Source organism: Numida meleagris, chromosome 17 (assembly GCF_002078875.1).
Source record: "Numida meleagris isolate 19003 breed g44 Domestic line chromosome 17, NumMel1.0, whole genome shotgun sequence".
Taxonomy (NCBI): Eukaryota; Metazoa; Chordata; class Aves; order Galliformes; family Numididae; genus Numida; species Numida meleagris.
In genome coordinates, this window is record NC_034425.1 from 7,245,118 (window position 1) to 7,258,643 (window position 13,526).

At 43.9% G+C, this 13,526-nt stretch overlaps 1 protein-coding gene across 2 annotated transcripts in view; it reads left to right on the top strand.

The window, feature by feature from the left end:
* PRKCA (protein kinase C alpha) overlaps nucleotides 1-13,526 on the top strand; it is a 121,518-nt gene that overhangs the window by 87,459 nt on the left and 20,533 nt on the right. Inside the window, exons 7-9 of one of the 2 annotated variants that reach the window (XM_021414667.1) lie at nucleotides 32-166; nucleotides 842-938; nucleotides 11,736-11,759. In XM_021414667.1, coding sequence (XP_021270342.1) covers nucleotides 32-166; nucleotides 842-938; nucleotides 11,736-11,759 — 256 coding nt within the window. The remainder of the gene's footprint in view (nucleotides 1-31; nucleotides 167-841; nucleotides 939-11,735; nucleotides 11,760-13,526) is intronic. The other variant, XM_021414668.1, reaches the window with a different exon arrangement.

Below are 13,526 nucleotides of genomic sequence, written 5' to 3' on the forward strand. Positions count from 1 at the left end.
GCATTCAGAACGCTATTTCTCTCCTTTTCAGTAAATTAAAACCTACAGACAAAGATCGACGGCTCTCTGTGGAGGTCTGGGACTGGGATCGAACAACCAGGAATGATTTTATGGGCTCTCTTTCATTTGGGGTGTCAGAGCTCATGAAAATGCCAGCCAGTGGATGGTAAGAGTTTCTGAAAAGAGTTTTAAAATAGTGTTTTTCTTCAGCATAATTACCGTGTCTCATACTATGAATTCACTGAAAATACAACTAAAACTGGGAAACATGGGCTATAAATAGCAATGGAGGATAATTAAAGGAAGCTTTCCTTTTGTTATGTTCATGAAGCTTCTGCTGGAGCCAGGAGTTGCTGCAAACTCATGGCCTTGTGATACACATTTTATTTTTATCTCAAATATGATGTACTCATTATGAAGCATATCAGCTATGTATAGCAAGTTAAAAGTACATTTGAATAGATTTTATATAATGCCATCTTATTACATGCCAAACTATGGGTAGAACTCATCACACCTTCTCAAAGAGTATGGCTCATTGAAGAGAATCATTTAGGGCTATAGAAGCACTGCAGACAAAGGCCCTTCAGGGTTTTCTCACACCTTGTCACAGCATGACAGGGATGAGGTCCTTGTCTTGATTTGACACATAGTTTGGGATTAAAGATATAATTTTATGTGAAATATATTCTGTTTCTGTGTTTCCTTTAGAACTTAGAAAGCTGTTCGTTAGGTACAAGTGGTACTGATACAAACCAGACATAAACAACTAACTCAGATTTTATATCTAAAAGGAGTAAAAGTATAAAAACACCATTTTTTTCCCTCAAATGTTCCACAGGTACAAGCTGCTGAATCAAGAAGAAGGTGAATATTATAATGTTCCAATTCCAGATGCTGACGAAGATGGAAATGCAGAGCTCCGGCAGAAGTTCGAGGTGAGGATTAAACCTAACTCTACATTGCATTTATTTTTTAACCTTACAAAAAAAACCAAAACCCCAAACTGTTAGAAGTTTTATCTTGATGTTGCTGGAATCATAGAATCCAGCTTCAATTGCTTGTGCCAGGAGTACCTTTGGGTTTCCTGAAGGTCGGGCCGAGGGGGTTATTTCAGCTGTAGTGTCATTGATCTGACCGCTCTGTTCTCTGCTATGGTTATCCTCCTGCCCTCTGCCACACACAGCAGAGCTGTTGGTGGCCACAAGCGTGGTCTCACCGTGCCATGCCAAGGAGTTATTTCCTAAGTAACAGACATAACATGGCTCTTCTGACAACTGCGGTAATGTCGCTGCAGAATACTTGTGCATTAAACCCAACGAGAAGGGTATGGTCTGAGGATGGAGGTGTTTTGCTGATGGTTGTACTGGATTCAGCTGATCTCACCTGCTGAATATGCCATTATGAATTTAAATATTCCAGTAATGAATTTTACAATTCCAATTAATAGTGGTTTCTTTTGTTTCTAGTCAGACATTTCCAACTTTAGCCTAGCAGCTTATCCAAAAAGTTATTCGTGTACCTTTTGTGCTTAAACAAATGCTGAAGCCTGTTCCTTTCAACCTGAAATGGCAATTTTTTATGTTCACCATCAGGCAGAGTTCTACATTGTTATTATAAAAGATGGGTTAACCCAAGAGAGTGAGGAAAAACGGCACTTGTTCAGCTTTCAAGAAAAACAGAGAAAAGGTGCTTCAATTTCTTCTGAACCCATTTGGATCAGCTCCCATACTTTTGTCTGCAGCATGAGCTATGATTTTTGTTTTACATTTGAGAAGTACTTTAATCTCCATTTCATTTTCTTTTCTTTACAGTTGTGATCTGACCGGTGTGATTTTATTTTACTGCACTAGGTCATTTTCTATTCAAAATCATATTTACCTCTTATCCTCCTTAGAAAGAATAACTTCAAAAGTAATTTATTTCACCGCTTATGTGGCTCTGTGCATCATACAGAGTCCAGAATTGGGTGGACATGTATTTTAGTGGCGTAGGTATGGAAATTACCTATTTTTTCTTGGGGCAGAAACAGCACAAAGACGAGTCACTAAAAATACCTGTTGTAAAATGTCAGTTATTATATGTGGTATGCTTGCATATTGTATTTATAATCTTTTATTTTTTCACTTGAGCCTCCTATACATGCATTGGTTGCAGAGTGAATAGTCAGGGTAGATCTACGTCCTGCAGAGAAGTGGTGTAGAAACCCTGAGAGATTGCGTCGTGCAAAGCTGCCGGCCTGGCTCTCAGAAACAGCAGCTTCACATGGGGTCAGCTCTGTCTCAGAAATAATTAGTCTGTCTCAAAGTCTAATTAGTCCAGTTCCAGCACTGTGCATTTGAGGCTGTTCTGAAGGCAGCAAGGTTGAGGCCATTTTAGTGGTCTGCATTAATCAGGGATAGGGGTTTGCAGCAAACACGGTGTGTTTCACCATGCTGGAGCTGCATGATGGGCAGTTTTTAACCCTAATGCTGCTATATGTGAACATCTGAAGTACCAACAAAATTGTAGTTGTAACTGGACCAAGGCTACGTGACGCGGTATCGCATAGTGAAAGGATTTTAGTTTGACTACTTTCTCAAAATGTACTGCTATGAGAAGGAGCAGAGGGAAGCAGCACCCTCCAAGTAATGCTCTTAGTTGGTTTCAAGGGGAATTACTGTCATAGCTTATAAAAAGTAACAGTGCAGATGTCTGAATGGTGGTTTTTAACTTATTAGCTATTCTGATATGGTACGTAAGTGGGGCTGGCTCTTTTACGTTGTTTTTCTTATCGTTAAGATCTTGGCTTACATCATCACTTTATTTTAAGTACCCTATGCTAAGCAACAAATAGGTAGCACTGAGAAGTTCTTTTTGTGATCTAATGGCATTTTCTAAATAAATATTTCTCCTGAAATCAGCTTTGAACCTTTGTGGGAAGACTCTTGGCAGCCATGTTGCTGGGTGGAGGTGTTGGCAGGATGAAAAATACCCATAGACCAAGAGAGGTCACACAGAGCTATCTTCATATTTACCAGTTCACGGAGAAGAGTCATTTCAGAGTGCTGGCTGATCAAAGTCTTGGTTTGTGGTGCTTGGTCCACTTTTCAGCATGGGGCAGTGTGACTGATAGCCAAGTGACACTGATGTAAAATTGAGTACAAAATCACAACAATTTCTGTGGAAGTATCTCATTACTAATACAAAGCATTTAAAATGAGTTACGAAGATCTTCAGAGTAAAGAGCGCTAACACATCTGAGCTGGACAAGAGCAGAGAAACCTTAGGATGAGATTTTCATTGCCAAATATTAAGGAAGAATAAAAATATTTCCAAGTCACCTTAAGGATTATTATTATCATTTTGAGTCTGAGTCTGCAGTTTCAAAAAGATCCTTAAGATTTGGCCTCGGCTGTTGCCACAATCCCATCATGCCCTTCTGGATCCACTTTAACAACCCAGACCTCCTCCTGCAGGCACCCATTGCTCTGCTGCTTCACCTCCCCGACCTCCTGACATTGATTCATTTGTTCAGTGTAAGCCTACCATAAAATAGCTGTGCAAAATTAATAATAATACCGGAAAAAAAGATCAAAACGTTCTATTCACTTGCATTTGTAATTGAAAAGTAAAGAAAAGGAGTTTCTATGTGGCCCATCCTACCAGGTCTAAAGCAGCTGAAAAAGCACCTGGCTCTTGGTTCTGTCAAACAAATGACAGCAAGTTCAGAAAAGGAGAACTGAGGAAGACAACGATTTCATTAACGGAATAGTACAGTGACCTCATATGTATTTTTAGTTTTTACTATAAGGATTTTCTTGTTATATGCTGCCTATGTATTGTCCAGATGAAGTTGTACAGTACACTGAGGTTGAGGTGTGCTATGCAGAGGTGCAGCATTTTCTGTTTTTTTCAAAAATAGACATATTTTTGGATCTCACCTATCGCTAAAAGTTACGAATCAACTCTTGGTTCCCTTTGCACTATGATCCAATCTGTATTTAGTGATTTACGGATGATGCATCATTATTAATACTTAGAGACAAAAATATTCTCCTGTAGGAAGGGGAGCCAGGATAAAATCTGTCACTGTTTTTCACTGGGCTTAAACCTTTGGGTGCGGGTTTTCTCCCCAGAACGGCGGTGTCGGTGGCCGTCTCCAGACAAAGCTGGGTTCTCAGCAGGCATAGTCAGGATAATTGTGGCTGCTCCATAATTGTTCGGGCTGAGGTTGCCACGGCAACTCGCGATGGTCCCAGGTGGCTGCATGAACCCAAACGAGCAGGGCTTTTTGCTGCAGTGTCTACTAGTTGTTGCGTACTTCTTTCCTGTTACTGTATTTTGCTATTCAAAGAAAAGCACCCGATATTCAAATGACCCATTCCTGCCGTTCTAACACCCGGTTGCAATTTGAGCAGTAATACAGTTTTTATTTGAGGAAAAGAAACGGGCACATTCTAAACTTGAATTGTAGGAAGTTATTTCTGTTTTCTCCAGCCCTGTTTCCTGTAATTTGCCGCTTAATATAGCACTTCTGGGTACTTAAATATAACCTTAGAAGAATAATAGAAAAATACTGGCTTAATATGCTGGTTAATTATTCTGTCTTTCCTCTTCTTTACACAGCACCGTTGCGGAAAATGTTATTAAAAATAAAGCAGCTGCCGCGGTTCATATCAATATTCATTTTTTAATTAAAAAAGAACCGGGTAGCTATTATCCTTACACGTGGGTATGTCTCCCAAGTGTAGTGTTTATTAAGTGATGTGAGCAGCCCGAGTCGCTGCAGTCAGCTCTGGTGATTGGTGGGATCCAGGCAGTTTGTTGGACTGGGGAGCTCCCTGCTCCCAGAGCCCTCATTTAGAGCAGCTCTGGGGAGGGTACATAAGGGCCCTATTTTTTGCATGTTTGTAAGATGACGGACGTTTTATTTTGCTCTCACCGTTCCCACCAGCGCTGCTGTGTGAGGGGTTGCCATAGAAGAAGGCCTTCCCACCTCCCTGAGCAGCCTGTGCCACTGCATCAGTGCTTTTTTGGATAAGAAATACCCAGTCTGCCCTGTCTGGGATTGATCTGAGTGCTGGACGGGTTACCCAGCAGCACTGTCCCATTGCCTTTTTGCTGCCTTGGAGCAGGGCACCCCGTGCTGTCAGCGCTGGTCTCAGATTGTCATTACAGGAGCTGCTGTGTGCTGGGGTTAGTGAGGGGTGATGTCCACAGGCTACAGCTGTGCTGTTCTTCTGCAGACTGAGGAGGGTGAGGTACAAGGAGAGAGGAAACAGTTCAGACAAGGGTAGATATTGTGTCTGAAAGCTGGAAGCGTACCGTCAGTGGTGACATTTGGGTGACATCTCAGCACTTCTGAACATAACGGTTATGACAATGCTTAAGGAAACATCTTTTTGAATGCCTTAGCATTTTAATTAGAAGAACAGCACGGCCATTGGGTTCAGCTGTAAATACCCAGCCCCTCTCCAGTGCTGCCAGAGCTGCATGCTGACCACAGTGCACAGGGCAGCATTCAGTTTGCCCAGCCTTCTGTAGCAATCCTTGGGGGAGTGCAAGTGTGCAGGCTTGAATCAATGACCACGTAGCCCATCTTATCTGTGCCAGGATAACAGCCAAGGTTAAACACTGTTTGACAGCGTGGCTGCAGATTTCGAGGCACAATTAAAGCCTTTGATCATTTTCAATGTTGTTTTGAGTCTAGTGCTAAAGACTCGTGTGTTTGTCGGTGTTCCCTTTCTGAACATCATCAGTGAATCAGTTCAGCTTGTTCCACTGCAAGCACTGTGTTTCTTAGATCTCTCGCACTCCCTTTCGGTTTCTTTTTTTCAAGCAGCTTCTGGCTGCACTACAATTAAGGAGAAGACAAGCACTTTCTGCTTTACTCTGGCATTTTTCTGATATTCACCACTGCCTTGGGTCAAAAGGGCATTTTCTTCCTCTCCTTTAATCAGGAGCAGGGACTCAGCGTCACAGTGTGAGTTCAGACCTGCGGGCTGCGCATGTTCCTCAGACCCAGCGAGTTTCCCAATTAAATGCAAGATTTTCATTTAAAAAAAAAAATGTAGGGGAGCTTGAGGTTTTGCTAATTGGTGAGTTCATTTCTTCCATCTCCTGCTCTCTGCACACCTCCCCATAAGGGCTGGGAAGGGGACATTTCTCCCAAGCCTTTGGGGGATGCCTGTGCTTTTGCCCCGCAGCTGTTGTACCGCAGTCACTTTAAGCTTTGTTTTCTGCAATACATAAGAAGTTGGTCTCTGCCGTTCCCACACGTAACTTGTACGTGTCCCCTGTGGAGGCAATAGCTGTAACTTCAGGCAGTTCAGCAAAGGCGGGGAGGAAAAGAGAAGTAACATTGCTGCTGACTCTTCAAACTGCAAAAGAAAAGATTAAATTTACTTTTCAGGAAACAGACACTGTGTGCACTGAAATCGTGGCCAGCCAACGTTTCACTGGCACGTCAATCCACGCTCTTTATGGCTATAAAAAGAGGAGCTGCTTTTTTTTTGGCTGTGGCACCCATTCCTATTTTTAAATCGTGCACATTTAATCATTAGAGAGTAGTTTGCGGCAGTATAGAAATGCTGTGAGATGACTCCATCTGTTCTATACTGTCATTTGGCATGGGGAATTCCCATATGCAGTTATCTGGAGGTTTCCCATGCACTCACCATCTCTGAAAGGAGGGAATGTGAAAATTCTGAACCAGATGACATCCATCGGTCCCAGTTCCTGAGAGGCGCTGCTTTCTCCGTGAGGGGTTTCTTGGTGTACGTGTTGTGATGGAAGATGGAGCACGTTCGTAGCAAGTCACGCCGGTTATGGGGGATCCCTATGTAAAGTTTAGATGCGTGTCTCAAAGCACGGCAAAAAAATTCAAATATTTTTGTGCTGTCACCCGCCCGCAGTGTGTGTTTGCTGCCAGCAGCCCCAGCTTCACGCATCCCCATGCACGTTTGGGATGTGTTCCAGTGGTTCAAGGCCATTGGGGATGCCTGGTGCATGGAGCACGTGGATGCACTGGGCTGCAGTGAGCACAGAGCAGCAGCGACGCAGAGCCCCGTCCTGCGCTGCTCCATCCTGCTGGGACAGCTGCTGCTGTGGGTTCTCTATTGCAGTGTTTCTGTGCAAACAGGTGTGCACGTCTGGCTTCTCACTGCTCCGTCCTTATTGTGTCCATCTGCTATGAACGCTGATGTTGCTCTGCTTCGCCAGCCCTGTATTAACGTGGCAGTTTTCTCCCTTTCCTGTCTCTTCCAGGACTGCCAAGTTCATGTATGCTGCTTCAAGGTAGCTTGCTCCTCAGAGTTCTCCTGCATCTTTCTCTCCACAAAACCCTCTCTATGAATGCTCGAAGCTGATTAAACGCAATTTCATTCTCACCGTGTTTTAAGGATGCACTTGTTTCCCAATTTAAGCTTTTGTTTCCCAATTTAAGCGTTTGTTTCCCAATTCAAGCTTTTCTAAAGTAAAAAAAATAAATGGGAAGTCTGCGTCTTCCATAAATTGCCACAAAGTCCCCCCTAAGGTACTAAGGTTGGCTGGAAGTGTGCACACCAGGGGCTCGGCGGAGCTCAGCAGCGGCAGTGCTCTCTCTGCAAGGCCCTAGCTAAAGCAATGGCACCTTCTCGTGGAAGATGGGAAATGGTGCATCTTTAATTTGAAATACACTCGTGCAACTCTAACTAACTCACTTCTGTGGATCAAATAGTCCTCACATTCAGTGGGTGTTTAAAAAGGTGGATGTATGGGATATGTAGCATGCGTGTATTGTGCTGTAATATACGACATGTGTTTCTGTATGTATGTATATATGCTATATCCTAAGGGATATAACCCACGTGCACAAAGGCTCCTATACCCAAAATAACTAACTCACACATTCACCAACCCCCATCTCACGGAACAACGTGTGCCAACATTGGCAATGTGCATCTGTCCTTTTAACTTGCATGTGATGCATCTCCAGTGGATTTTCTTGCTTTATTACTGGCACAAATCACACTTCGGTCTTGTACATCGGTGAAGTTACAATTTCAATTAAAAACTGGAACTCCTGTTTTACGGATCTAAGGCTGCTGAAGCCACTGTCACCTCAACTAGTTCCTCGACAGCATAGGTTGATCAGGGTGCTTTGGATGTTAGAACCCAGGGTTTTAAATGCTCCATTTAAAAATCAAATTTTGAAAGTTGTTTTTATTACTAAAGCATGATTTTACCCAATGTTTTAGTGCTGAACCAGAAAAACAAAGAATAAGATCACTTGCCATTGCCAGCTATTTCCCAGTGCAGTGATGATGGCGGCTGTCACGCAGCAGTCATTGTTTCCTTACCCTCCATCCTTTACCCGGTGTCTGCATCTCAGACAGGCCTGCACAGGAGGGAGAACTCCTCCTCAGTCCTTTACACCTCCTCTTCTTTGAAAACAAAATCACATTTTGATTTCATTGATGGAAACTGTCTAATGCGGGGAAGCCTCAAGCTTCTGTTTAAATGTATGTTACACGATTTTGTTTGAGCAGTTTGTAGGTAGTGTTTCAGTACGTGCGTTTTTTTGCAATAGGGTATTCAGCTGTAATTGCAGGTAGAACCCATGGATGCGCAAGCATGGCAGAACAGGTGGTGCGTGGAATGTTCTCAGTGACAGTGTTTTGCAGAGCCCCTTGAAGTTGTACTGACGGAGCAAAAGCAGCTTTTTGTGTTTTCAGATCATGCAGAAAGCACCTTCATTTCACATGTGTGTGTGTGTGTGTGTGTGTGCGTGTGTGCTGAGTGCTGACACAGAGCAGCACTTCGCTTTTGGTCCGTATTGAAATGGGTTTTATGCTCAAAGCACATTCTACACCCGATGTGGTTTTCTTTTATTATTATTGAAAATTAGCAGTACTTTGGAAAATTAAAAAAATTGTGGGAACATATATCAAAGCAACTTTTTTTTTGTTTTTTTGGACACTTAGGGATTTGCTATGTCAGTATTGACTAGAAACCCAGCAATATAACTATTTTTATTGCCACTACCACGGGGCATTTTAGCAAGAATTCCTGAACAATTAGCAGCGTCGCTGATTGCTTTCCATCCAGTCAGGGGCTGCAGGGATGCTGCTGGGCAATAAAGGCAGAGAACAAAGCAGACTCAGGTGGCTGCCGCGTTATTGAGCAGATGAAACATGCTGATGGTGCCAAGGGGGTAACAGGGAGCTCTTCCCTCTCTGGATTTCACAGCTCCTGGCCAGAAACACCACGTCCAGGGCAGTGTAGCCCAAACTCATGTGCTGGGGATAGTTGCATCCCTTCTGCAGCCGCCATTTCCCATAGCTGTTTGACTCCGCTGTCTGCATTTTCTAGGGGACGTGGTTCCCTTTATCTTACACCTGACAAATGTGGGACTTTAATCCAGTACTTTATATGGTTTAAACTTCTACGCAACAGCCACACTGAAAAAGTGGAATGACCGATTTTCAGTGAGGTATGTGGCTCTAAGGCCTCCCAGATCAGCAGCGCTGTTGAGCTGCTGTGTGGCACACTGGGGTCTTGTGTTGTCCTTTAGGTTTCTCTTATTGCCAGTGAGACATCTGCAGAACACACCACGGAGCTGCAGCTCAGAGCTGCTCTGAGGCAGGAGCCACGAGGGGTCAGTGCAGAACACGGACGGCAGCAGAGCACTGCTGCTGGGAGACGGGCAGTCACTCCTCATATTGCACGTATCGGGGTGTGTAAGGTGCTGACCTGGCAGAATTACCCCATTTTAGCAATCACCAGAATTCTCTGTGGGATTGCATTGCTCCCCCGTGATGAGCGGAGCGGTGCCGCGTGTGGATGGGCTCCAGCGGCGGTTCCCGTGCTCCTGGTCAGGCTCTCATCAAAAAGGCATTTTTTAATCCTTTTTCCATAAGGCACAAGGATTTTTTCAGGCAACTCCTTTAAATAAAATTACTGTTACTAACCAAAAGGGTAAATATGACACGAGTTTAAGAGGAAGAAGAGGTGAGGGGAAAAGCAAACCAGAGATGTGGTTTGCGGAGTCCATACTTAATGCTCAGAGTTTATCACCCTCCTCATTTATATTTTCACAACCCATCCTGTTTGCCTTTGTGCTTTCTTACCAGCAGTGGGAATAGCATGATTTTTCTTTTGCTTCTTTATTCGATAACTATTTTAGCTACGGAAGTAAAAATGCATTTTCCTTCATTTTCTGCATCCCTCGCTGGTGGGAGCTGCTGCATCGCCCGGGCCTGGGCTGGAACTTCTCTGTGTTGTTTCCATGGCTACAAAGCTCTCTGCTAATGAATTATAAGCTTGCATTACGTTATGGAATTAAGCTTAAAACTCAGTCTGGTGAAGTATTAGAAATGAACTCTTCTCATTTTGAGTTATCAGCATCCTGACAATTAAGTCGTATAAACAAGGAAATGGATAGTCCTTCACAACATCTGTAATTACATGGAATTGGAAATGCAATAATATAAGAAACAAGCTGCCACAATGATGGAGAACGTGTCGTTGAGGAGGAGGTTTTTTTCCTCCGGATTGTGACTCAAAATTTACTGCATGTGTTTTCTTCATTAAAGGCTTGCTAATGGCTCTGCTTGTTAGGTGTCCGGACTGGGAAGCCCAGCAGGGCTCTGTCCTTCCGTGGGTCACTGGGGAGCTGTTTCAGCTTCCCCTTTCCACACCCACAGTGTGAGTTCTGCTCATCCCTGCCCTGCTTATCACCACACTGTGCCACTTCAGGACGGGGTGTGGGAGGCGGTTACCTGCAGCCCTGCGATGCCATTGTGTTACCTGCAGAATTAGGCAGGGAAAGGCTGGGGGCAAGGCTGGCATGGGACATGGAGACACTTGAGGAGCATTGGGGTCTGGTGGAACCTTGCTGCATTGTGAGGCAGAGATTTCGTTAAGAGTTTAACAGAGGAATTTAATTGTGGTGAGAGGATGTGACTGACTGTAAGAAAGAGTTGGGACCCCCGATGCAGCATGGTGGCATTGCTGACCGTCACAGCTGTGGGATTTTTGCAGGGGACTGAAGGCAGTGTTCTCCCTGCTGCTGAATCGCCCACTTCCCATGCCTGGCTGGGTGTGGGAGCTCCGTTTCTTTTCCCAGTAGGTGTCAGTGGAGCAGATGGAACATGGCGAGAAAATGCATGCACAGTGTGAATTCATACCTCCCCACATGCAGTATTCAGCATTGTCGTTAAGATTCAGCATTGTTAGACATTTTCCGTTTGCCATTTTCTCCTCTTGAATTTGCCCCCGGTCCATCTCCCCATTGCGCATCCGGGGTCTCCTGGGAGCAGGTTGCCATGACAACAGGGAAACGCATCCTCAGCGGCCTGCATGCCACCAGGCCTTGTGCTGGCTTCCGTGTCATGGCACGGGAAATGATTTAGGGTTTTCCCTTCTGAAATGGTGCATGAGGGGTGGCCTGGAGGCTTGGAACCCAGAGCTGCAAACTCTCAGCTGCGACTGAGAGTTGGATGTGGTGATGGGCTGCTGTCCCCTAAACCTTTTCTTCACAGTCTTTAGATTTTGGAGAAGAACATGTTTGTATTACAAATGAACGAACAATTTTTACACGTACGATTTAAAAAAAAAAAAAAAAAAAAGCATTTTTTAACTATGAAACTGAGATGTTTTCTAAAACACATCCCAAGAGACTCTCCTAAGTAACACACTGTAACTCCAACAACGCTCCGTAAAGAAGTGCACTTGGGCCAAATACATAAAGCGTGTCTCACCTGTGGTTTCAGGGTAAAAGAACGGGCCGAGATAAGGTGCGTCCGAGCCGGAGGAAGTAAGATGATGTGCATGTCTCGTTTTCTTTTAAGATTAACCCTTCTGCTACCAGTGCAGACTAATTCACCTTTAACATACTGTTTTCTGGGTTTGTTTGCTGCAAGCTGGCCTGGTTGTGCAATGTTGTGTTTTTTACACAGACAAGACCAGTTTATAGTATACTGAGAGGGGGTTGTGGGCAAATTTAAGCAAACAAAGGCATTCCTGCTATTGTAAAATCCCCTAATGTATGTAATCCATACGGTGGTTTGAATTGTGATGCTTATAACTCTCTAAGGATGAGAAAGTACTAAAATAATGTGGAGCATTTCAGTAACTTTATTAGAATGGCTCCATATGGAATACACTTTCCACTAAGACAGCAACCAGAAAGCTGTGATTCTGGTTAGCTCTTCTCCTTTCAGATGTACCTCTTCCATCTGTTTGCCATGCCATTCCTTTTTTTTCTAACCATATGCAACTGTAAGAAAACCTGTTCCAGTTCAGGAAACTGACTTTAGGTAAACACCTGAGAATATACATTTGTTGGGCTGTCTATAAGAGCAGAGCTGGAAGAGGAAGCAATGGATCTGTCCAAGATCCAAAAAGATGTGGACACCATTTCACAGCGTCAGCTTTAGGAAACAAGATCTGTGGTCTCACACCTGGGTGCCTTGGTCTGTGCGTGTCTTGGGTCCCAACGCTCTGCTCTCAGCTGCGTGTCCAGAGCTCCCTGCCACAAATCGCTCTCCTTATGCACACTTTACCTATGCAAAAAGGCCATTGGTCTCTTTACTCTTCTATGGTCAGTACTGTTGAAAAAGCATTCTGTGGAGCTCTGGAAAATACTTCTGTCCAATACCTGTCCTCCTTTCAGTGCTTGAATTGGCCTTGCAGAGCATAAGTCTCAAACAGATTTTCTTCCCTTCTAATTAGTGGTAAAGGTATTCATCATGGGCAATCCTGGACGCAGAGGTAATGGTGAAAGAAATGGTGTGTGGTTTTACATCTCATTTATGCAAATTAAAACACATTGTGCTCCTCACCGTCACTATTTTAAGAACAGTTTTGGTTTGTGGTTCCCTATCTGAAATACATAAATCATTTCTTACATGAAGAAACAGCACCCTCACATGTTAGGTTATACAAAAATTGAGGGTTTTGGTGGTTTTTTTTAGTCGTTTTTTTTTACTTCATTGACTGAAGGCTAAGTCTTGCACGAGTCTTAAGGCCCAGTTAGTGGCCATTAAGGCACAGAGCTCCATGTTACCACTGGATTCCACCAGCAGCAGGAGCTGCCATTGGGAGCTGCAATTCTGCTTTGCAGAATTGGGAACGTAGTCCGGTGCCCAAGACTTGCCCTTGCTAAAGGCTTATGCAGCCCCTGGTCCTGTTTGGCATCTCCAGATGCCGCTTTCCTATAAGAAAGTCACCATAGTGGTGGAATGAATTCCATATTTTAACAAACAAACTACAAATGAAACAAAAAAAAAAATCAAAACTGCCAAAATTCATATCCACGTGGCAGATATAAGATTTATAAAGCTGAGTATGGCCTTGTAAGCACAGCGTGGTTGGTTTATGGGAGGGCCCCTTGACATGCCCATGGCAGGACTGGGCTGGAGCCTGAATCAAGCTGTCCCTTCCCATTTCAGATATCTAAATGTGTCTGGGGAGGGGAGTGTTGTTATATTCCGGTTTTCAGTTGAGCTGCCAAGGTCATTTGCCAAGCCAAGCCTTTAAGGCCTTAAAGGCCAAGTTTTGTT